This window comes from Notolepis coatsorum (assembly GCF_963971535.1).
Source record: "Notolepis coatsorum genome assembly, chromosome: 20".
NCBI lineage: Eukaryota > Metazoa > Chordata > Actinopteri > Aulopiformes > Paralepididae > Notolepis > Notolepis coatsorum.
The window spans coordinates 2075199-2101240 of record NC_140184.1 but is presented as its reverse complement, the minus strand read 5'-3'; the positions used below and the strand labels follow the sequence as shown (position 1 = coordinate 2101240).

At 43.6% G+C, this 26042-nt stretch overlaps 2 protein-coding genes across 7 annotated transcripts in view; one reads left to right on the top strand and one right to left on the bottom strand.

Moving 5' to 3' along the window:
* Nucleotides 1–1816: 1816 nt before the first annotated feature.
* Nucleotides 1817–7022, bottom strand: tssc4 (tumor suppressing subtransferable candidate 4). Of its 3 annotated transcripts, none has more exons than XM_084337538.1 (4): nucleotides 6950–7018; nucleotides 5549–5702; nucleotides 5180–5247; nucleotides 1817–4135 (listed from the first exon to the last, which is right to left on the bottom strand). In XM_084337538.1, exon 4 carries the CDS (start codon nucleotides 4101–4103, stop codon nucleotides 2904–2906), a length of 1200 nt encoding a protein of 399 aa, XP_084193664.1. In that variant the 5' UTR covers nucleotides 4104–4135; nucleotides 5180–5247; nucleotides 5549–5702; nucleotides 6950–7018; the 3' UTR covers nucleotides 1817–2903. The 3 variants fall into 3 exon arrangements, with proteins under 3 accessions (XP_084193664.1, XP_084193666.1, XP_084193665.1); XM_084337540.1 differs by having other exon boundaries at nucleotides 5566–5702; XM_084337539.1 differs by lacking the exon at nucleotides 5549–5702 and having other exon boundaries at nucleotides 6950–7022.
* A 4805-nt stretch (nucleotides 7023–11827) lies between these two features.
* The window catches only part of LOC311247448 (uncharacterized protein), a 101564-nt gene continuing 87349 nt past the window's right edge, over nucleotides 11828–26042 (top strand). For all 4 annotated transcript variants that reach the window (XM_084337887.1, XM_084337886.1, XM_084337885.1 and 1 more), the window contains exons 1-2: nucleotides 11828–11956; nucleotides 22144–22254. In XM_084337887.1, the coding sequence (XP_084194013.1) occupies nucleotides 11914–11956; nucleotides 22144–22254 (154 nt within the window). In that variant the 5' untranslated portion in view covers nucleotides 11828–11913. The remainder of the gene's footprint in view (nucleotides 11957–22143; nucleotides 22255–26042) is intronic.

Below are 26042 nucleotides of genomic sequence, written 5' to 3'. Positions count from 1 at the left end.
TGTGCAAATGTTCTGGCAGATTCAGCTTTGTCTTATTTTGGATTACTTGAATGTATACCTTGCAGGTACCGGATAGTATTACTATGGCATGGCTGGTTTGTATACTAACATCTTGGTGTTCTCTTATTTTACAGTGCAACAAACAAGAAAGTAAGTGTATTTCATATTGCTTTGCCTTTTCCTGGACAAAAGAAGTAAGTGAATTTCATATGGCTTAGTCTTTTCCCAACACACACACGATAATGGACCTGTCTCAAACCCTGCCCTCTTTTCTTGATCCTCCAATCACAACAGTTGTGATTGGAGGATCAAGAAAAGGGGCAGGGTTTGAGACAGGTCCATTAGTACTTAAAGGGATCGTTTCTGGAACCCTAGCCCTATTTTCTGCTCACCGATGGCGATGTTAATTGGTGGAGTCCTCTCTCAGCACAAGCCATGCTGTTCCTCACACTAGCTCTGGATAGTTAGCTGCACAAAGCAATACAAAGTCAACAAGGTCACGCGCCTGTCTGTACAAGCCGACCGAGGCTGAGATGTACTTGGTAAATGGCAAATGGCTGCATTTATATAGCGTTTTTATCCAAAGTGCTTTACAATATTTGTTCCTCACACATTCACACGACGGCGGAGGCGACCATGCGAGGTGCCAACCTGCACATCGGGAGCAGTGAGGGGTTAAGTGTCTTGCTCAAGGACACATCGACACGCTGCCCGGGAGGAGTGGCAATCGAACCGGTGCAAAACAATAAGGGAGCAATATCTGAAATAATCTGGATGAAATAAAAAAGAATACTACTCCTCTAACCTTTTTACCATTATGTACCCGTATACTACTACCCATCTTGCTAATATGGCTATACTACACTATGCACTCGGTGTCGATATCATTTGATGAACAATGCCGCTCACCCTTCGCTGCCAGAGAAGTACCCCTCCTGGTGGCATGTTGTACCCCTCCTGGTGGCATGTTGTACCCCTCCTGGTGGCATGTTGTACCCCTCCTGGTGGCATGTTGTTCACAATCTGTAAGTCGCTTTGGATAAAAGCGTCGGCCAAATGACTAAATTGTAAGAATGTCTCTCCGCTTAACTCCTTTCAGTACATCTATGGCTCTTGACATACCAACATCGCACTTGATTGAAAGCTTTTGAACCTTTGTATGTTAGTTTGCGTAGATGGATGTAAGATGTTTATAGGCGTCTTATAATTTCATGCTGTCAAAGTCCTTGGTGAATAAATATGTTATTGAATTCTAGTGATTTGCTCAATTACAGTAGTTGTTCAAGACAGCCATTATGAATTGAAAATGGGGGACCCTGATGTAAACAAGACAAACGTCTTTCTCTGGTCTGCATCCCCTTAACAATTGTATGTATTGAGTTGTACTGTACTGTACCCATTCTGCAATCTGTTAATTAAAGTTTTCAATCAATCACAGATGATCTGCTTAGTGGTGCTTCTTCCTGGTTGATGGGCTGCTTGGGACGCATGAGTATAGATCTTTGATCCTCGTCTGTGATGATAGGCCCTGTCATTTAAGGGTATCAATGGGATTAGTTGGTTGTTTTAGCATTAGTCTCATTATAAAATTCTCAGCACTGATTTAAAAAAATAAATAAAATAAACTGGTTCAAATAACACTTTCATTTACACTAAACGGCTTAAAAAATAGCACTATAATTACTCAGTAGGCATGTGGACATTTTAGGCGGCTTGACAAGGCAATACATTTTCTCTGATGTCGTTGCCAAGAGGCACTCTTGGAAATCGCCCTATCCGCAAATAAATCACGATTTCTATATGGAGTTAAGTTTGTTTCCATCTTTATTCAATCACAAAAGTAGAGAGCTGTAGTTAAATCCATAGAAATTAACTGAAAGACATGGTGACGGAAAGTAGGGCTGGGCGGTGTGAACAACATGATCACAATATAGAGAGAGACTTCCCTTTGTTGATGTACAAATTACATTCGATAATCCCAACAGATGTCCCATCGTATTGGACAGCGTGGTGATGGGAAGTGATGCAGTAACCGAAGCTGTCATTTCCAAGTGACATTCTATTTCAGATTTTTTCGTGTGAAATCTGACATACCGTTAGCTTTTTCATCAATTCAAAAGATTATGCATCACAATAAAAAAAGAAATATTAAAAATCCACAAGTACACGATAACACAAACGATAATATCGACACAGCATATTGCCCAGCCCTAACGGAAAGGACATCCGATGTGGTTTATGAGCACAATTACTGGTTCAGAGCCGATAGCATGACTGTAATTGGAAGCTTATTTTGATGCAAAAGTTCAGACAAGTTTACTTTACATATCTATAAAAGTCCAGTTCCCATTCGTTGTTGACATCACAGATCTACATGTTGGTTGGTTCTCTTGTTTCCTCTTTGGAGGGAAGTAGTTTAATTTTTATCCTTAAATTCTTAAATTGAGTATTTCCTGTGGCAGTGGGGGAAGTGTGGATTAAATCCACTAGATGGCGCCAGAGATTCAAAGATATTCTGCCTTTCTTGAAGTGCCAGGAAGCCTCACTCTAGGGGTGTTAAAAACAAACCAATAAAAAAACAATTAAAAGGCCGATAATGCATCGTCATGCGTTGATATTAAAGTGAAAATCCAACTGCATTGATCTGTAAAGTTGATATCAATCAAATGGATGTTTATCAAAATGTTGCGATCTAATAACTTGGCAAAAGGGTTTCATTTGCATATAGCCTATTTAATTATTGCTGAATGAAATCAGTCCCGTCACATGTGTACCTATAACACTTAGGAATCCAAACAGTAAGATTTTTACGATGCATCCAATTTTCACCTAGATACTCCTAAAGGGAACCGTTGTTGGGTCGAACCGTTAACAGCCCTGATGTCTGCCTCCCCGTCCTCCCCTCAGTCCTCCTCGTGAGAGGAGGTCCTCCTGTAGTTCTTGCGGTTGATCTTCCTGAAGGAGACGAAGCCGGCGTTGGCCGGAAGCTCGTCGCTCTGCTTCTTCTTCTCCTGCTGCTGCTCCGCCCCCTCGCCTCCTTGCCCGTGCTGCTGCCCCCACTTCCTCTTGCGCTGCTTCGCCTGCGGAGGTGCGATGGCCACCGTCCCCTCCTCCTCCCGCTCCGTGCGGCCGGTGGCGCCCCCCTCGCTCTCCTTGGCCTCCTTCACCTCTTTAGATAGATCCATCCCTTTGTCCGCGGCGGCCTCGGCTCTCGTCCCCTCCTCCTCTTCTGGCCTCGTCCCCTCCTCCTCTTCCTCCTCCTCCAGGTGACTCAGACCCTTCCCCCTCTCCGTGCCTCCGGTGGCCTTCTGGTCCAGAGCGGCGGTGGCGGCCAGGTCCCTCTCGGCCCGGCTGGGCCTGGAGAAGATGATCTTATGCTGGGGGGGGCTGCTGCTTCCGTCGGTCTGGGCCTGGTTGAAGGTGGGAAGGAAAGGCTCCGCCTCTGGCCCGGTGGTCTCCCGCTCCTTCCTCTGCTGCAGGCCCTGGATGTACTGGTGGGCCACGGCGCTGTTCTTCCCGTCGCTGGTCTCGGCCACGTCCTCCAGGTTGTAGCAGGTCCAGCGCTCGGGGTGAACCAGGTAGTCCGGTACCCCTCTTCCTTTCTCCGCTTGGCCTTCTCCTCCGCCGCCGCTCTGGGGAGGAGGGCCCGGCCGCTCCCCGGGTTTCTTGCCGGCGGCGGCGGCGAGGGGAGGCGGTGGCGGCGGGCGAGCGAACACCCCGTCGATGACGTTGTCCTGCCCCAGCTGCGAGGAGGTCAGCTTGGCGGCGGTGTCCAGGGTGTCGAAGATGCTGCGGCTGCGGCTGGAGAAGTCGGAGGTTCCTCCCTTCAGGCTGAAGGGGCTCTGGGTCGAGCCGGGGACGTCCCTCTGGCCCGGTCCACCGCCCTGCTGAGCGCCGCAGATCTGGAGCCCGTCGTCGTCATCGTCGTCCTCCTCCTCCTCCGAGTCGTCAGAGTCGGACAGGTCTATTACTTCCGGGTCGAAGGCCACGCTGGCCGGTTCTTCTTCGGGGTCGGAGTCGCTCAGTGAAAGGTCGTCTGGCATAGCGACGTCGTCGCGGTTGGACAGTTTGTCCTGGACGCCACAGCTGTCCTGCTCACACATGTTCCTGTGAAGATCCAGTCGGGTTCAAGAGCCTGAAAAGTAACAACAAGGAATTAGTGAATATGTGCATGACAGAGCGAATATTCAAACCCCAATTCAGTTATTCTTTTTAATAGAATGGATCATTCAAATCAAAGGTTATTGCACATAACTAGGCACTTCAGATAATCCTTCAGAACGTTGATCGGCTCCCACCCACCCGCCCCCCCCCCTCCTAATGTAGTCGCCTCCCCATCATATGTATATACTCTGTCAGGATCTATGGGTAACAGTACTGTATATTTGCATATCATATATGTCACAAATGTAACAGTACTAAATACCTGTATGTCCCTATGCCATAAATGTCATGATGTCATGTATGTCCCTATGTCATAAATGTCACTGAATTGAAAATGGGGGACCCTGATGTAAACAAGACAAATGTCTTTCTCAGGTCTGCATCCGCTTAACAATTGTATGTATTGAGCCGTACTGTATTGTACCCATTCTGCAATCTGTTAAATAAAGTTTTCATTCATTCATTCAGCTGACCGACAATAAATCAAAATGACACCATTCACCATCGTAGCCTCTAATAACAGCATTGCATTGGCCTATCAACCGGTTTTAATTAGAGTTGTTCCGATACCGATACCAGTATCGGAAATGCCTCCGATACAGCCTAATATTTATAAATATGTTTTATAAACTGGTCAACACAGCTTTATTTCCGGCTGTAGGTGCCTGATGCGCCTGCACTGTGATGTTTATAAAAATTATTTAAAATGTTTATTAGCAACGCCGAGCTTTCAAACCCCAGCGTTTGTCCGTCCGAAACCCTCGTGCAACTGTGAGTACCTTTGAAATGTCTCTGCTATATTTGTACGAGGAGCGTTTTTGATCGAGAAAAGCGAGACAGACTTAATTGTAGGATTTTTACATGGTGGCATGAGGGAGTGTATTCACTCGGTGCATCACAGTCCCGAAAGGGGCTAGCTCCATCCCTGCTGACTGTATTAAAGGGGCTAGCTCCATCCCTACTGACTGTATTAAAGGGGCTAGCTCCATCCCTGCTGACTGTATACACAACTGACCTGTCGAATCAGCAGCGTCACTACAGTCACTATCTGTGAGGATCACCAGCGATACAAGTCCTTCCACCCTGTGAAAACACACACACACACACAAATCAAGGAAACATGACTGATTCAATATGTGATGTCTACTCAACTATGTGAAACACTTGTAAACTCTACGAGGGGAATAATGCATGTCCCTAATGGATGCCGTCTTTATTCCAATCGGTACCATGGCCTGGGTGAATACACTTTTCGGATTGGCCGGCAGGTGTGCGTCAAAACCGTTTAATGCACACATAGTTCGGCCCAAGACTAATCACCGCTAAGAGTGCAGGTTGTGTTCTCGGTGTGGTTTGCGTGTTGCCGTGTGTTGTTGTGTCTTACTGGGCTTGTAGACTCACAGGTTCTCTCTGAGGAAAGGCGGGGAGCTGATTGGCTCAAAGTTGAAGACTTCCTCACAAGCTGACATTGCGCCGCAATCAAAATCTGAATTCTGTGCCGATCCTTAACACTGACTTACAAACCTAAGATCAAGTCTCTGTAAAACAATACACAGAGACACATCACATCAATGCTATAAATATGTGTTAATTTGTCATTAGTAACTAATTAGTTATCGAAAAGCAAAGGGACAATTAAAATGACATCAATCTAGATTTCAAATTGAAATAATCATTCCTATCGTGGCAGTTTAGTCTGTATAAGTGAATACAACACTGCACTAGCGTTGCACAGAATTAGGTAAAACTGTATGCAAACATTGCATGAGTCCACAAGCAGTTTGGAACAGTACATCACAGTCATGATTCTCTGGTTTGGGGACAGGGCAATTTAGTTCATATTTTACAAATAACAGTTACTGACTTGACATTTCCCAGGCCATGCAGCGTCATTAATTAAGTTTAATAGCATTGCATAACTTTCAGAGTGGTATTTTCCCTCATGTGGTGTATATTAATTAACAAGCCATTTATTTTGCAAGTCAGCGATCCGTCAAGATGAGCCAGTGTCGTCCCTAATGTGATCTAATAATCCATCATCCTGCAGGAGATGTTACAGTATGATCTAATCATCCATCCTGCAGGAGATGTTACAGTATGATCTAATAATCCATCATCCTGCAGGAGATGTTACAGTATGATCTAATAATCCATCCTGCAGGAGATGTTATAGTATGGAGGGTCACTTGATCTAATAATCCATCATCCTGCAGGAGATGTTACAGTATGATCTAATAATCCATCATCCTGCAGGAGATGTTACAGTATGGAGGGTCACTTGATCTAATAATCCATCATCCTGCAGGAGATGTTACAGTATGATCTAATAATCCATCATCCTGCAGGAGATGTTACAGTATGATCTAATAATCCATCCTGCAGGAGATGTTACAGTATGATCTAATAATCCATCCCGCAGGAGATGTTACAGTATGACCTAATAATCCATCCTGCAGGAGATGTTACAGTATGATCTAATAATCCATCCTGCAGGAGATGTTACAGTATGATCTAATAATCCATCCTGCAGGAGATGTTACAGTATGATCTAATAATCCATCCTGCAGGAGATGTCAACAGTATGGAGGGTCACTTGGCTAACGTGCTAACCTCGGCTAACGTCACGTTGGATCATGCTAGCTAACGTAACGCTAGTTATTACTTATTTTAGCTTATTAAACAGCCGACTATAACCCAAATACTTGACATTCGCGATATACTGAAACTGTGAAATACAAAGCATCTTTGATATCATGTTATTCAAATGTAAAATTGACTAAAGTACCTGACCACACGACGAGCTCGCTAACGGGCTGTTATTCAAGTAGTAGCTGTTGAACTGCGTGCGCACATCATGTTACAGACCTACCACAACACTTCCGGTAGACCGGTACTGCGTGCGCATTTCCTGTAGCCTATGTGTGCGAAGAGGCTCTCTGATTGGCTAGCCGCGTACAGCGAAGACCCTCTCTGATTGGTTTAGCGCCGAGGGGGGGGTGAGCGCTAGCGGATACAATGAATTGATTTGATTTGATTTTTACTTGTCTGAATGAATGAATGAATGAAAACTTTATTTAACAGATTGCAGAATGGGTACAATACAGTACGGCTCAATACATACAATTGTTAAGGGGATGCAGACCTGAGAAAGACGTTTGTCTTGTTTCCATCAGGGTCCCCCATTTTCAATTCATATAGACATATATGACATACATGACATGCAGATAGACAGTACTGCTAAATCTATACATTTATGACATACCAGATTTGCAAATACAGTACTGTTTGTGATACAGAAGGAGTCAAGAAAAGGGAGTATATACATTTGACGTAGAAACTGTACATTGGAGGTTGGGTGGGGGGGGTTGGGTACATTGGGATATTGACAACCATACTGGGTAATTTACATTGGAGGTGGTTGGGGGGGGGGGGGGGGGGGGCGGGGGGCATACTGTATAAACAAGTAACACTGTACATTGAGGGGGGGGGGGAGGAGACACTGTACAAACAAACACAATTGTACATTGAACTATTGACAAAACCATACTAGGTAAATGACTGTACATTGGAGGGGGTTGGAATGATTGGGTTAGGATATTTACAGGGGCCAGTGTTGAATTGCAGTCTCCCGTAGGTGTCCCTTGAGAGAGGTTTTGAAAGTGGGTAGTGATCCACATTCCTTTACAGCTTTGGGTAGGGCGTTCCACATTGATGTGGCATAATTGCGAAACGTGTTTAGTCCCTTATTTGAGCCGAATCTGGGTTTGACATGATTTGTGGAGCTCCCTCTGGTGTTGTGATCGTGGTATTCACTGACCTTTGGGAAGTATTTTGACATGTACATGGGTACCTTGGTCGTGTAGTGTATCTTGTAGACCAGGCCCATTGCAAGTTGTTGTACTCTGTCGTCTACTCTAAGCCATCCTAGGTTGTCGAAGTGGGCAGGGGTGAGGTGGGTTCTAGGAGTAAGGTCAAGCAGTAGTCTGACCAGTTTGTTTTGAGATGTTTGTAATTTAGTTTTTAGCGCCTTTGAGGTGCTTTGGTACCATGAGGTGCAAGCATAGTCGTAGTACCCCTGAATGAGTGCTCCTGCCAGAGTCTTCAGGGTGTTCTTGTTTACCAGAGAGGAGATCCGGTACAAGAATCGAGTTCGTTGGTTGACTTTTTTTATTACATTGGATGCCATTTTGTCACAGGAGAGATTAGCCTCTAGGATGGACCCCAGGTAGGTAATTTCATCTTTCCTTGTGACAATATTGTCACCCACTGTAACTGAGAAGCCGTCGGTCTTGCTGAGTTTGTTATTTGAACCGAAGAGAATGGACTCTGTTTTGCCCATGTGTAATGATAGTTTGTTATCAGCGAGCCATATGCAGATTCTGCCTAGTTCCGAGCTGAGGGTTTTTTCAACCTGTAACTTGTTCTTGTCAGAGACCAGCAGGGCTGAGTCGTCCGCAAACAGGAACAAGTTGCAGTCACAAGCTGACGACATGTCATTTGCATAAATTAGGAACAGTAGCGGTCCTAGTATGCTTCCTTGTGGAACACCACAGCTCACTGTGAGGGGGGGGGATAGGGTACCGTTTACCTCCACCATCTGTTCCCTCCCCTCAAGGTAGGATTGCATCCAGCTCACTGATAGACTATCAAAACCAATTGCTTTTAGCTTGTCAATCAGAATGGAGTGATTGACCGTGTCAAAGGCCTTTTGTAGGTCCAGCATGACCATGCCGCAGTATTTGCCTGCGTCCACCTCTTGTTTGATGTGGTCATTCAAATAGTCTCGAACATAGAAACATAAAACAAGTTTAAAAAACAAAAAGGTAAATAGTCAAATACTATTTCCATACAATAAGTGTTGGAAGAAAAACAACGTATCAAGCCCTGTGACATTATAATTTAATAAAAATTAAAATAATATAACAAATAATAATAAAAAATAAAATAAAAGTAAAAAAAAATTATTTATCCAAATGAGACAAAATAATAGGCAGTCACATTACTGCTCAAGCTCCTCTCTCTTATATGTGTCCATAAGTGCTTGTTTATAGATACCTAATTAAATGTATTGATATTTTTGCATAATTTTATACTCGCATCCAGACCATTCCAGAGGGATGATAAGTTAACCCACAAACTGCAATGCACATACTTTTAAGAGTTGTACGTATCGTAGGTTGCTTTAAAGCTAATGTCCCTAATTATAGCTAATTTATAAACACACTCTAGCCATGACATTTTTTTGAATGTTCAAGTTCAAGTTCAAGTTCTTTAATAGTTGTCATACAGAAGTACAGAATACTTTCATACAAAATGCTTCTTACTGTTACGCTCCAGAGACTGTGCTAGACAAGATAGTATCAAATAACATAATAACATAATATAGCATGAATTTAGAAGAAGAAAATGAGGTCACAGTGTTCGGTATAGACATATGTACAATGTTCTGAGTTACCATATAATATACAATACACAATACTATGCAGTGTACTAATGTACAGTACTATCTAGTGCAAAGCAGAAATGGGATGAGGTACAATTTTAGGTACAATTTACAGTAAGGTGTACGAGTTGTAGTGCAATCCTTCATCCATAAATATAAAGTGTGGGGAGTGGGTGCTACAGTGTGTTTGTTTAAAGTGGGTGTGTGCTATAAGTGTGTGGAGTGGGTGCTACAGTGTGTTTGTTTAAAGTGAGTGTGTGCGTGTGGATGTGTGTGCTATGTGCGTTTGGTGGTTGTTGTTGTGTAGTGTTCATTCATTGTTCGTTTAGCAGCCTGATGGCCTGGGGATAGAAGCTTCTTCTGAGTCTTTCTGTGCTCGCCTTGAGACTCCTGTATCGCTTGCCTGACCGCAGCAGTTCAAAGAGGCAGTTGTTCGGGTGACTGGAGTCTTTAATGATTCTCTTAGCCTTGCCCTTGCAACGCTTGTAGTAAATGTTCTGGAGGGTGGGGAGCCCCCCTCCAATTGTGCGTTCGGCTGAACGTGTCACTCTTTGTAGTCTGCTTTGGTCTTGTGCAGTGCTATTCCCAAACCAGGAGGTGATGTTGCCGGTCAAGATGCTCTCTATTGTACATGAGTAGAAGTTCTTAAGGATCTTCTGGCTGACTTGGAACTTCCTTAGGCGCCTGAGGAAGTAGAGGCGTTGTCGTGCCTTCTTCACAACACTGTTAATGTGTGTGGTCCATGTCAAGTCCTCGGATATGTAGGCTCCGAGGTACTTAAAGCTGTTGACTCTCTCAACCGGTGCCCCGTCGATGCTGAGGGGGCTGTAGTCCTTGACCCCCGACCTCCTGAAGTCCACAATCATCTCCTTTGTTTTGCTGACGTTCAGGGAGAGGCTGTTTTCCTGGCACCATCCCGCCAGGACCTTGACCTCTTCCAGGTAGGCCCTCTCGTCGTTGGCAGAGATCAGGCCCACCACCACTGTGTCGTCAGCAAATTTGACGATTGTATTGCTACTCCGCTGAGCCACACAGTCGTGTGTGTACAGGGAGTAGAGGAGGGGACTCAGAACACAGCCCTGGGGGGCCCCTATGTTGAGGGTGATGGATGAGGAGGTGCAGTTGCCTGCTCTCACCACCTGGGGTCTGCCAGTCAGGAAGTCCAAGACCCACTGGCAGAGGTCATAGCCCAAGCCCAGGTCCCTGAGCTTGGCTATGAGTATGGAGGGGACTATGGTATTGAATGCCGAGCTGTAGTCGATGAATAGCATTCTCACATAGTTCCCCTGCCTCTTGTCCAGGTGTGATGCTGCTGTGTGCAGCACATGGGATATGGCGTCCTCCGTGGACCTGTTGGGGCGGTATGTTGCTTGGTAATTTGTTTTTTATTGCCAGAAACATAATTTGTGCAGATTTGAATTTGATTAAGTCCATGCATTTTAATGTTTGACTCCTTATAAACAGACTATTTGTGTGATCTAAATATCTACCATGATGTATTGGATGAATGAATGTTGATGTCTGTCTTTTTGTGCTATCTCATGCTGTCTTCCCCTGTTCCCCCTATGGTCTCATCATGTTCCTTTTGTTTTTGTTTCTTTGTGTTTTGTTTCTTTGTTTTTACTATGTTCCTAACTACTGTCAGCGACTTCGGGTCATTGAGAAGCGCTATATAAATAAAATTAATTATTATTATTATTATTATTAGAGCCTGGACGTAAGTGGTCGTAGCTAGCTACAAGTTGAATAGCTAACTACAACCACTTTACCGTCCAGGCTCTAATCAACATTCATTCATTCTCGAAGTCAACTTCCTGTCTGTTTAATTTTCTGTCTAAGTGCATCATGTCTATGGCTTGGGGTTTGGGGGGGAACATGCACTTAGAATCACCAGAAAGGCTTTCGAAATAGTGAAATGCCACATTGGCCTCAATATTTTCAAAACAAATTCTATGAAAAGGTTATGAAATGAACAAGAATGTGATAAAATATGTAATAAAAACGGAGCTCAACGCACACATTTGATCAGTAGAAATCCGTTTGTTTCCCCAATACCAAGATGGCGGCGTTCTCGTGACGTCAGAGTGTCTTCGAGAATCGTATCATCTCGCCCCCCCCCCCCCCCCCACGAGCTCCATGTAACGCGGAAGTGCATTGGAAGTTGAACTGCGTGCGCAGTATGTTGTGTGGTGCATTCTGGGTAATTGAACAGTATCCCTTCCTTGTTTTTGTCACAGTGTGTCGCCTCTGGTCCAACTATATAATATAAGTGGTCCGGGCGGTCTGCTCGAGTCAAAGTCAAAAACATGTCAACGTTAGCCGAAGTACTACTTAATAATGGAAACGAAGGTGCGTATCACAATAATAAGAACGTACTGTGGCTGTTGTGCCGAGTGTTGTCGTTTAACGTTTAGAGGTTAATGCTACGTTTAGCTAACCTAGCTAACGCCGTCGTAACGTGAGAGAGGCAGGTCCTACGTGCGGGTTGATCACGTTAACATGGCTGTCATTGATTGATTGATTGATTGATTGAAAACTTTATTAACAGATTGCAGAATGGGTACAATACAGTACGGCTCAATACACACAATTGTTAAGGGGATGCAGACCTGAGAAAGACGTTTGTCTTGTTTACATCAGGGTCCCCCATTTTCAATTCATAACATATGACATACATGACATACAGATAGACAGTACTGCTACGTCTATACATTTATGACTTACCAGATTTGCAAATACAGTACTGTTTGTGATACAAAAAGAGTCCAGAAAAGAGAGTATATACATTTGATGTAAAAACTGTACATTGGAGGAGGTTGGGGGGGGGGGGCTGTCCATTGGAGGTGGTTGGGGGGGTGGGTGGGTAGGAGGGGTGGGTGGGGATTCGGAACACTGTACAACTGTACAAGCAAAACTGTACATTGGAGTATTGACAACCATACTTGGTCATTTATTGTACATTGGAGGGGGTTGGGTTAGGACATTTACAGGGGCCAGTTTCGAATTGCAGTCTCCCGTAGGTGTTCTTTTGAGAGTGTTTTTGAAAGTGGGTAGTGATTCACATTCCTTTACAGCTTTGGGTAGGGCGTTCCACATTGATGTGGCATAATTGCGAAACGTGTTTACTGTTTAGTCCCTTGTATGAGCTGAATCTGGGTTTAACATGATTTGTGGAGCTCCCTCTGGGGCATAACAAAAAATATTGTTTGTTTCCTGTTGGTTGTCAGTTAAGGCCATGGGTAGGTAGGGAATTTATTTTATTCTTTCCCACGGCGACTATGGATAGGGAATTTCTTTATTTAATTAAAATATTCACAACAACATGGATGCATGTACTCTGCAAGCATGTTTAATATCCAGACCACAATACTAAAGGTTTGACTAAGATTTATATGAAACTGTATTAAAAAAAAAAGGAATATATATATATATATTTTTAAACTCATAAAATATATTGGGTCGCACCTAAATCGGCAGGGTCGGTCGGCAACCGGAAACAAACCATTATTTTTTTTAGGCCTGGTGTTGTGATTGTGGTATTCTATTTCACTGACCTTTGGGAAGTATTTTGACATGTACATGGGTACCTGTGTGGTGTGTAGTGTATCTTGTAGACCAGGCCCATTGCAAATTGCTGTACTCTGTCGTCTACTCTAAGCCATCCTAGGTTGTCAAAGTGGGCAGGGGTGAGGTGGGTTCTAGGAGTAAGGTCAAGCAGTACTCTGACCAGTTTGTTTTGAGATGTTTGTAATTTTGTTTTTAGCGCCTTTGAGGTGCTTTGGTACCATGAGGTGCAAGCATAGTCGTAGTACCCTTGAATGAGTGCTCCTGCCAGAGTCTTCAGGGTATTCTTGTTTACCAGAGAGGAGATCCGGTACAAGAATCGAGTTAGTTGGTTGACTTTTTTTTATTACATTGGATGTAATTTTGTCACAGGAAAGATTATATGAATTTGGACTGTTGTAATTCGTAATTCCATGTACGAATAAATAAATGATGATGATGATGATGATGATGATGACAATATTGTCACCCACTGTAACTGAGAAGCCGTCGGTCTTGCTGAGTTTTTTTATTTGAACCGAAGAGAATGGACTCTGTTTTGCCCATGTGTAATGATAGTTTGTTATCAGCGAGCCATATGCAGATTCTGCCTATTTCCGAGCTGAGGGTTTTTTCAACCTGTAACTTGTTCTTGTCAGAGACCAGCAGGGCTGAGTCGCCCGCAAACAGGAACAAGTTGCAGTCACAAGCTGACGACATGTCATTTGCATAAATTAGGAACAGTAGCGGTCCTAGTATGCTTCCTTGTGGAACACCACAGCTCACTGGGAGGGGGGGGGGGGGGGGGCGGGCCGGGCGGCGTTATTTTTTTTCCTAGCCACATTTCTCGGAGACGCTCTCTGATTGGCCACTGACTGACGCTCTCTGATTGGCCACTGACATGTTTGCCCAATCGCGCGACGAGCTGTGTCTTTGCCCATTTCCACGTTGAACAGCCTGCAAACTACCTGGTGTTCTATCGCCATGCTCTAAGACAAACTCTAACCTTAACCAACTTCGAAAGAGTGCCTAAGCTTAACCAGTGTAGAAACAGGCGTCGGCCAATCAGAGAGCGTCTCAGAGAAATGCGGCTAGGAAAAAAAATAATGCCCTGAGTGGGAGGGTAGTTTGTTTACCACTGTTGTGGCTATGTTTGGGAAGAAAATGTAATTGGCTACATCCAGCTCGTCTGTCATGAGCGTGTTGTCCGTCTTTATGTTTATGTTTGAGAATCTGGTTTTAAGTTTTTTACTGCAGCCTAGTTGATTATTGAGTAATTTCCAAAGTTCACGTGGTTTGTTTTTGTTTTCCTCAGTTTTGTCATTGATAATTGTAACTGAGGGGTACAATTCCCTGACTGTATTGTTAAGTATGATTATTAAACCACTACTTCTTGTACTTTAACTTCTGGCCATCCAGTACATGATATAAATATGATGAACACTTTCCCACCTGATGAAACGAAGTCCACACAAATGTACAAATCGAATATTTAATATAGCAAAAGGTATATACAACGTTCACTTGTTTACACTTATGATTTGAAATGCACTTGTATGGCAAATGAGTATTCGTAGGTAAATCAACATTGAATGTCCAATCTCTGGTTACGCAGGGAGTAAGTATACAACCTGTTTCTTTAGGAAACTATAGCGATGGTACTTAAATGATTATAGCTGGATACACTAAGGGGGGGGGGGGTCCCGCTGGTTGTAAGACAGTAGGAGGGGGGGGTTAGAGAAGCCGCTGGCGGTATCCCATCTGGCCGACGATTTCTTGGGAGAATTCAAAGTCTTGAACACGGTGCCCACAGAACCTCGGTCCGCAGACGAATACAGCTGGACCCTCTGGTGGACGGTAGCTGCCGGTCCACAACGGAGAGACGTGAGGCGACCTCACTGGTGTAGAGCGCCGTCTCACCTGGAGTCCTCTCCGGGGGGTAGTTCCAACACTCCGCAGTGTTGGCCGTTATCCATGGAATAATCAAAGCACCCAAAGCATAATCCAAGCCGTGGAAGGCTCGCCGTCGTCCGGGTAGAGTAATCCAATATACAGGTCCAGTCGCCCTGGCCCGGAGCTCCTCGGATGCAAGCACCACTAGTGGTCTGCCCAGCCTGGTTAAGCGTCCAGATAACGTCAGGAACGATGGGGGTACTGATAACTTTATAACTCTAACCGAACGATGCACCATACATAAATAGACTATTATTAGCTTAATAGAATACGTCCAACTCGACGGTATAGTGCCAAACTATGACAATTCAACTATTAATCCACACGATATCTCAATGCCTATTCTGAGGCCAAGTAGGCCTTACTACACCACACGTGCGTCGTGGGTGAGGCTTCGCGTCTGTTACTCTGTTGGAGGGTAAAGAACTGGACTAAAAGGAAGTTCTACTTTACTTGCGCCATATATATATGCGCTGTGAACAAATAGTACCATTCGTATTTCACCAGACGTATTCTTACGCGGAACCGGGGCTTGCCACGACATGTTGGGCGGCACGATTGAACTTGAACCTAGGGGTATGGCTGATGGCGCCAGGTTCTCGTCCAATGGTAGAATGAAACTATTATGGGCTGTTTAGTAGACTAAAGGGATATTCAGTGCATATTGTACAAGGAATATACAGGGGATATCAAACGATATACAAATACTATTTAAATATATATATATAAATAAATATATATATTCGGTTTAATCTGATCCTTCACAACAATAATTCTTTTTTGCAGTTTTGATCATGTAGTTTACGTCGTTTCTTAGTCTCATCATGTCACAATTAGTTGGCATTGGTCCATCTAGCCGCTAGACCCTCCCGTATACAGGTGCAGCTCAATAAATTAGAATATCATGGAAAAGTCAACATATTTCGCTGTATTGATGCTAGGGATGGGTACCTTTCACATTTGAACCGATACGGTACCGGTACCTGTGAATCGATACCGGTACCCAACGGTACCTTTTTTCGGCACTTTAGTCTCAAGAAATTTAATTTACCTACCTCAGTCGTGCAAAAAAAATCCAAACTTCAAATAACTACAATTTCGACAGTTTTCGGCTTGTCATTGCTCCGACTGCTTTGTTGTTGAATCAAGTCAAATCCTAGGTAAGCATATATTGTGCGTGTGAACGTTGAATCGATACTCGGTAGTAGGGATGCCCCGATCACGTTTTTTGCCACCGATACCGATCGTCTATGAGCCATATCGGCCGATACCGATCGTTTTTGGTTTTATAAAAAAATATATATATATATACTTTTTTTAATTTTTTTATAAAATATATATATTATAATATAATTATACTTGTAGTTGTATTATCTGCGAGACATCGCCACCACGCAACAAGTCAAAATGCTTGCTATCTGCAAACAGCTCCACTGTCTGTGTGTATACTCTGCTTTGGTCAAATCACATTCAGCATGCCCAGACGTTGGGCTTGCTGCTCTGCAGATATACCCTACTCCCGACTGCGATGCAAGCCAGGGGCTCGAATACGCATCGAATCAATGTTATAAGACATTGATACCAGGAGAGACAACGCCTCAGTGAACTATTTAGTTTACTTGGCATTCCGTGTAAACAGGGAGCTAACGTGAGCTAACAGACGTATCATGCACTACTAGACTATTGCTGGAGCATTTGTTGATATCAGGAGCTATCAGTAGCTCGCCAGCTAGATACCGTTAGACAATGCCTCATGTATTAAACTAAAAGTGAATAGTTGACTGGGTCGTTTTGTTTAAACAGTAACGATAGCTAGGTAGCTAACGTTAGCTCACGCAGGTCTCATGCACAAGAGCAGACACACGGGTGCGTGAGGGGCAGGGGAGGAGGAGGAGAGGCTGTGCGCTGCTGCAGCTCTGTGTGTGAGAGAGAAGTCAGCGAGTGAGATCTCCGCTAAGAATTGGATCATGTTTTTCTATCGGTTTTCACGATCTGCGAAAATAAAGCATTATCGGAATTCACCAATCTCATATTTATACTGAATATCGGCCGATACCGATTGCTGGCCGATCGATCGGGGCATCCCTACTAGGGCTGGGCGATATGGCCTAAATATGATATCACGATATTTTCTGACCTTTCGGCGATACACGATACGCATCACGATGTTTTTCTTTTTTTCCCCAAACAATTCATTATGAGGCTTACCAAGACAGTATTTGAGTTTGCAAGCTAACATTAAAGACAAAATAAAATACCCATGCATTTAGCATTTTTATATTATATATTAGATTTAGATTATTGGATTATTAGATTATATATTGCATATATTTAGCAATGAGATATTATATGATTTAGATATGAAATATGATGAATTGAAAATGGGGGACCCTGATGTAAACAAGACGAAAGTCTTTCGCTGGTCTGCATCCCCTTAACAATTGTATGTATTGAGCTGTACTGTACCCATTCTGCAATATGTTAAAGTGGAGATGAAGCAGTGAGCAATGTGATCCTAGTTTGTTTGTTGTGTACCTTGTGTAAGACAGGGTTCTATAATCAAATGTGAAATCTATCTTATTTGTCTGAAAAATATAATATAATATCCCTGTTTTCAACATGGGCGCCGCCATTTTGTTGCTGACGTCATGGCTGACGTCATACCGTGGCTTGGGTGTATACACTCTGGTTAGCTGCCTATATTGAATGGGTCAGTCAGCAGATAAAATGTTGCCTACAAAACAACGGGACCGCGGTGGTTCTGTTTGTATTGCTCCTGGCTGTTCAAACTAATTTTACCATGTGAGAGAGAGGAAAGTTGGTTAATTTCCACAAACTACCAGTGAAAAAAACAGTGTTGTTGACATGTTGGCTCGGGCTGCCTGCACCCAGACGGCGCGACCAGCCTGTTGGACAGGGAAGGAGGATCTGCAGCGAACACTTCATTGCCTCGGATTATGTTGTTGGGGTGGGATGTTTGTCCAGAAGACCACTAATCAGCTGAAGCCGGACGCGGTTCCCTCGGTCTTCGACAGACAGACCGGCGTTAGCTCTCGGGGCCCGGCGTTAGCTCTCGCTAGCTAGCGTTAGCAACCGGAGCGTCGCGGAGCATTCAGCCTGCTGGCTACACAGCTTGTGTAGCCAGCAGGCTGAATGCTCCGCGACGCTGGTTGAAGTGGGTCTAGGTAGCCAGCAGGCTGAATGCTCCGCGACGCTGGTTGAAGTGGGTCTAGGTAGCCAGCAGGCTGAATGCTCCGCGACGCTGGTTGAAGTGGGTCTAGGTAGCCAGCAGGCTGAATGCTCCGCGACGCTCCGGTTGCTAACGCTAGCTAGCGAGAGCTAACGCCTGGCCCCGGCTGGTGCCAACTAGCTAGCGATCGCTCCCGAGAGCTAACGCCGGTCTGTCTGTCGAAGACCGAGGGAACCGCGTCCGGCTTCAGCTGATTAGTGGTCTTCTGGACAAACATCCCACCCCAACAACATAATCCGAGGCAATGAAGTGTTCGCTGCAGATCCTCCTTCCCTGTCCAACAGGCTGGTCGCGCCGTCTGGGTGCAGGCAGCCCGAGCCAACATGTCAACAACACTGTTTTTTTCACTGGTAGTTTGTGGAAATTAACCAACTTTCCTCTCTCTCACATGGTAAAATTAGTTTGAACAGCCAGGAGCAATACAAACAGAACCACCGCGGTCCCGTTGTTTTGTAGGCAACATTTTATTTGCTGACTGACCCATTCAATATAGGCAGCTAACCAGAGTGTATACACCCAAGCCACGGTATGACGTCAGCAACAAAATGGCCGCGCCCATAATGCTAAATGCTTCAGAAATGTACACAACAAATCGTTTTTTCTTAGAAACTGCTTATTTTTATAACGTGACTTCTTCTGTGGCTTATCTAAATACTAATGTGATGCTATGAATATGTATTTATCGCACTGCTTCATCTTCCCTTGCTCTTCAAAATATAAGTTACAAGCGCTAGTGTCAATTTGGCTCTACTCAGTATATTTTGAAGAGAAAAAAAGCACTGCCACCTGCCATGGGTAACCTAACCAACGCACCTGTGTTGTATTGAGACACCTATAGATGACAGAGGTACTTCAGAGGCTCACAACCTCACGTATACAGAGAGACCTAAACAGATTGCATCAACTTTGCAAGGCGCCTTCGATCTCTGGACCTAAGGACTTTTCCCTCATGGAGTTATCCCTGACCATGTATGGTCAGGTGCCACGTACAGGGTCCATCGGCCAGGTGCCACGTACAGGGTCCATCGGCCAGGTGCCACGTACAGGGTCCATCGGCCTGGTGCCACGTACAGGGTCCATCGGCCAGGTGCCACGTACAGGGTCCATCGGCCTGGTGCCACGTACAGGGTCCATCGGCCAGGTGCCACGTACAGGGTCCATCGGCCTGGTGCCACGTACAGGGTCCATCGGCCTGGTGCCACGTACAGGGTCCATCGGCCAGGTGCCACGTACAGGGTCCATCGGCCAGGTGCCACGTACAGGGTCCATCGGCCTGGTGCCACGTACGTACAGGGTCCATCGGCCAGGTGCCACGTACAGGGTCCATCGGCCAGGTGCCACGTACAGGGTCCATCGGCCTGGTGCCACGTACAGGGTCCATCGGCCAGGTGCCACGTACAGGGTCCATCGGCCTGGTGCCACGTACGTACAGGGTCCATCGGCCAGGTGCCACGTACAGGGTCCATCGGCCAGGTGCCACGTACAGGGTCCATCGGCTGTGTCTCCAGCACTGACACTAAATCTATTTGCGGGGATGCCGCCACTGCGTTCCGATACAGCCGCGTGTTATTCTTGGCAGAGAGAGGGTTGCACTCGCATGGCTCTACTCTCAGTGATACTATATGACACTGACATATCCGGCTGTCAGCGTTGCCTCCGGCTTGGGCCGTCCGTCCGTCATACTGACACAATTGGCAGAGTCAGCGGGAGGGGAGTCGATGGGTGGTAATCTGGTCGTTGGAAACGGCGACTCCTACAGGTCGGTCAGGGCGCCTGCACAGCAAGGACAGGAGATGTTGAGGGTAGTGTGAGCCTCCCACACGTTACACCTGACCTCACCAATGAGAGTCCGCGCTGGCAGGTGAAAAGATGTGGCTGGCTGACTCTGCATGTATCGGAGGGGGACATGCGATAGATTCTTCAACCCTCCCTACAACGACCAGTGGGGGGCACATGCGAGCGACGATCAAGACAGGGGAGGGGGGAATTGGCACAACTAAAATTGGGATAAGAGAAAAACACAGAAAAAGGAGGAGAAAAAGTGGATAAAAAAAAGACAATCTGGAGTGTTTGATAAGGCATGTCGGCCAATGTTGAAATGTAAAGGGTCTGGGGGAAGGGGATGAATGATGGATAATATAACAAACTACTGTACTGTAACAGAAGAACTGTAGATGGATAGATATCTGTTTGTGTTTTTCATAGCATTTTCTATTTATTTATCTAACTGTTTCCCTCTTGTCTTGCTCGCCTGGTTTTCTCTTTTACATACTTCGCCAATCAATGTATATATAATACGGCAATTTTTTTTACGCTGCTATAATGTTATTGTAAATAAAATGGAAAATACGTTTGCTTGTTTATACCATTGTATAAACCACAATTATACCACAAGTCTCGGGGTTATCATAGATTCAGAACTGAACTTCAATTCTCATATTAACAAAGTGACCAAAACATCGTTCTTCCATCTCAGAAATATAGCAAAAGTACGACCATTTATTAATCAAAACGAAGCTGAGAAGCTAATTCATGCATTCATATCTAGCCGGTTAGACTACTGTAATGCACTTTTTACAGGTCTCCCTAAGAAAACCACAGAGAGGCTTCAGCTAATCCAAAACTCTGCAGCCCGACTGCTAACTATAACCAAAAGGAGAGAGCACATTAGTCCAGTCTTAGCTGCTCTACACTGGCTTCCTATAACATTTAGAATTGACTTCAAGGTCCTTCTCCTTACATACAAAGCTCTAAATGGACAGGGACCTAGCTACATCGCCAACACTCTAATAAATTACAGGCCAGCAAGAACACTGCGATCATCAGCTGCTGGACTACTAGAGGCTCCCAGAAACAGTCAAAAGAGGATCGGTAATGCAACCTTTATCAACTATGCCCCAAAACTATGGAACAAACTACCCCAACTCGCTAGACATCTTCAAAAGACAGCTTAAAACCTATCTCTTTGCTCAGGCATTTAAATGAAACATCAGGGATATCCTGACACAAATTGTACTTTACTTGCACTATTCTTACCCTACCTACACTTCCTATCAAATTCATGTGTCAGTTCTATGCACTGTAATTTTAAGAGCACTGCTTTGTTGTAATTCAAAATTTAACTATTTTATCACACTTTTTACTTCTTACTGATGCACTCCTCTGTTGTATGTTATAAATACCCTGTTGTATGTCCGTACTATTTTATAATTTGTATCCTATTTTATTAAAAAAATTTATAAAGATTTATTTTTTAGCGTTTATCGCTTTATTCTACTGGGCAGTCCAGTAGAGAGAGAGAGAGAGGTGAAACGGGAGACAGAGTGGGGGGAAGACACTCGACAAATAACGACGGGTTCGGGAATTGGACCCGGGTTGGCCGTGCCGTGACTCAGCGCGTTATGTGGTTCGCCACTGGGGCGCCCTGTATCCTATTTTTAAACTGAATCCAACCGCACTTTGTTTTTACTCTGTCTATTCTATTTTTATTATTTGTATTACTGAATGAAACCGTAAACAGAAAGGCCTATTGGGATGCTAGATCCTAATGTGAAACACTGTGATTTACCTGACCTTGCTACCTCTCTATCTTTTTTTTATGCTCGCTTATGCCTGTATTGTTTACTGTTGTGAAGCACTCTGAACGGCAACTTCTGTATGAAAAGTGCTATACAAATAAAGTTTATTATTATTATTATTATTATTATTGTAAACTGTAACCAACAATTACCTTGAAATGAAAAATATTATTTTAAAGAAAATCTACAGTTCATGTTTTTCCTCATTCCAGGAAAAAGGAGGATCCCCTGTACACTGTACGGCTGCAAGCGCGTGTACAACGACGTGGCTGCCTTCGACGGCCACATCAGCGACCATCAGATCCCTTCACAGTCCCTTCCAGGTGAGTCTCGAGAAGCAGTGAGAGTTTGTTCTTCTCGTATTAAATTGAAAATCCAAAAAAAGAAAAAAGATTTGTTATTGTGTTATTTGTTCATGAATATGATACCCCCCCCCCCCCCCCCCCAAAAAAACACATTTGTTTTTCATACTTTCGATTTTATGCTGAAGTCAAAAATAGGAAATGAAAAAACAGTCTTGAACTTCATTTTGACGTTTTTATTTGTCAGATTTGTGCGACTCTGAAGTTATTGATTTCAGCAAATGGATGAAGTCTTTATTTGTCATGCAGCAACACACACGTGGGTGACAGATGGGCGACACACAGGAACACACACATTGGGTCACCGATGAAATTTCCTCTCTGCGCTTATATCTCTTTTTGAGCGGGGAAACCACTGAGCACGGGGAGAACAAGAAAACTACACGGAAAGGAATATGTTTTGTGCAACCTGGCAATCCAGAGAAAAAGAAACATGCGCAAATTCTTCTCCACCCAGTGAGAATCATTTCCCTTTTTTAACCACAATGTTAAACACTCTCAACTGAGACCGCTTTGCATGTGAAACAGTTGTTGAGTTAATGGCTCAATCCTGTTGTAATGACGAGCATAGCCTGTCCTTTGATGCATTTAATTTTCAATTGATAAATAAGTGACCTACAATTGGAACGTGGCAGAGGGAGATAGTATTGGAGTTGTGAATCTTCACTGGCCTCACGATTAGATTCTACGATGCATCTCGATAATATATTACATCCTCAATTTTATAATCTATATTACTGCACATGGCTACTTTTTCATCAATTAGTACAAGCAGTCAGATAAATTAACTTTTATTTAGAAAGTTCTTAAATCAGAATGTCAAAATAAATGTCTTTACTAGTGTTGCATGATACAGAAACTCGAAAGGTATCTCGATATCCAGCTGTTAAAAAACGGTTCAATACTTATTTTATTAGTAGCTGTTATGGTCAAAATGGATGTAATTTGGTGTAATGGATTTATGTGACCATGGGGTGGCACTTCTGTTATTTAAGCGCCAGGTACACTGTAGCAGGTAGTAGTTTGACTCGAAAAAGGCAATGGTTTTTGACCGCAACACGCAGGTTAACGCAGGTCACAGGTCACAGGTCGCTGTTTAATGTTTAATTAACCAATAAAAATGGAATCAACTGCAAAACGTGGAATATTGCAGAATTTGGCCTAATCTGGACTGAAATTCCGTTTTTGGGTGGAACGTTTGGTGCACACGCGACCGGGGAGGCGGACGCTAGAGCGGGTTACACACAACACAGCAGTCTCCAAGCGTCTCGCTGCTTCGGTGTTAACATCGTCAAGAAGCTAAGAAATTCCCCAATAAGCCCTCAATTCAGAGCAGAGCAGTATCCGAATTACTTTTATGCCTCCGGCGATAAGGTGTTTTGCAAATTCTGTCAACGTTCCGTGGACTGGAGCCACAAAAACACTTGCGACACTATTGTGATTAAATAGCTATAACGTTAGGACATGATAGCTTCTAGCTAAATCTAGTGCACCCATCCATTTGTTTAATGCAAACGATTGTCATTATACACTGCCCTTTATAATCTAAATAAACTTTAATAGCTATGAAACGTTACAGTACATAGGACTATAGATGGAAATGATAGCTTCTTGCTAAATCTAGTGCACTCATCCATTTGTTTAATGCAAACGATTGTCATTATACACTGCCCTTTATAATCTAAATAAACTTAAATAGCTATGCAACGTTACTGTACATAGGACTATATTAGATGGAAATGATAGCTTCTTGCTAAATCTGGTGCACTCATCCATTTGTTTAATGCAAACGATTGTCATTATACACTGTCCTTTATAAACGAAATAAACTAAACTAAAGGTGCCTAAATTATGCATTACTATATTTCATCACAATATAATAGATATAGCTGTATCTATTGTTTACACTTGAAATAAAATTGAACTATATTTCTGAGTTGCAGCACTTAAAAATTGTCGACATTTATTCATTCCCACTTATTAGACACTATTTCTGATGGTAAAATGAGCATAAAAAGCAAAATACAGAATTCTGAAATATTAAAACAAAAAAAAACGGAATTTGGGAAAAAATTTAATGGAATTTGGAAAATAATAAAACGGATTTCATATGGCTCTAATAGTAGCAATACTTTTAGAAAAGCCTGATGCTGTATTTTCTATGAGTTGAGTGGATGCATGACCAGAGCACTAGCTTTAATAATAATAATAATAATAATAATAATAATAATAATAATAATAATAATAATAATAATATATTTGATTTGATTTGTAGGGCGCTTTATAGTTGTGGAGCAAATCTCAAAGCGCTACATTGTAAAAGAACATAAAAGCTAGCAAGAGAGTTAAAAAAATAATAATCCATTATGTTCTGTCACTGCATCGATGCAGAATCGTCCACGTCCGCATCGCGATACATCTTAGAATTGAGACATTTCCACACCCCTAGATAGTATCATGCAAATTGTTCCCTGGACGGAGTGAAACAATTACACACCTTCCAGGTCTTATATAGTTTCTAAGGCTGTCAATTGATTAAAATATTTAATCTGATTAATCGCATGGTTGTCCATAGTTAACCCGCGATTAATCGCATATTTTGTATCTGTTCTAAATCTACCATAAACGGATCTTTTTCAAGTTTTAATACTCTTATCAACACGAGTCAACTTTATGCAGCCGTTTAACACAAAAGGTTGACCCTCATGCCTTGCAAATTTGCATCAAATTCAAAACAGTGATGCACAAAATTACTTACATTTTTTAAATAATTTAAAACAATGAATGTTCAATGTGCATGAAATAATAGGGGATAGAAAACGTTAGGAACTTGTTACATTTACCCACACAAGGGCTGAGGACTCACCCCCGTCTCTCTCTCTCTCTCTCTCTCTCTCTCTCTCTCTCTCTCTCTCTCTCTCTCTCACTCACTCACTCACTCACTCACTCACTCACTCACTCACTCACTCACTCACTCACTCACTCACTCACTCACTCACTCACTCACTCACTCACTCACTCACTCACTCACTCACTCACTCACTCACGCACGCACGCACGCACGCACGCACGCACGCACGCACGCACTCACTCACTCACTCACTCACTCACTCACTCACTCACTCACTCACTCACTCACTCACTCACACACACACACTCTCAGTGTTTCCCACAGGATTTTGTGAGACTGTGGTTGGTGAACCTCGGCCCCTCTAGGGGGGGTCTGGGGGCATGCCCCCCCCCCCCCCCCCCCCCCGGATATTTAAAAAAAAAAAAAAGTTAAATGCATCAATCTGGTGCACTTTGAGAGCAAAATAAAGAGGCTAGATCTATGATGAACTTTGTGCTCAAAACACAAAATCGACTACTAGAGCAAACATTTGAGCCATCAAAGAAATGAAGCAAAAGTGGTTACCTGTGTTGAACTGGTTTATTTTTTAGAAAATAAAAAAGATACTGGATTACTATTACGACTACTACCACTGCCAATACTACTGATACATCCCTATTAGCAAACTTTATATTTAACACATCTTGCACCAAAAACGAGTTTACTCGTTATTGCCCGCCAATCGAATAGCGCCAACAACGAGTTTACTTGTTTTTATGATCGTTATTTCCTTTATTCGCTATTGGCATTCATAATTCATCCAGGAAGGCTCCGGGAGCCAGCTGGACCCTGTCTGATATTTCAATGCCTCAATACCGCCGCCTGGTGGATTTCGGGGCGAGTTGCACACTCCACTCTA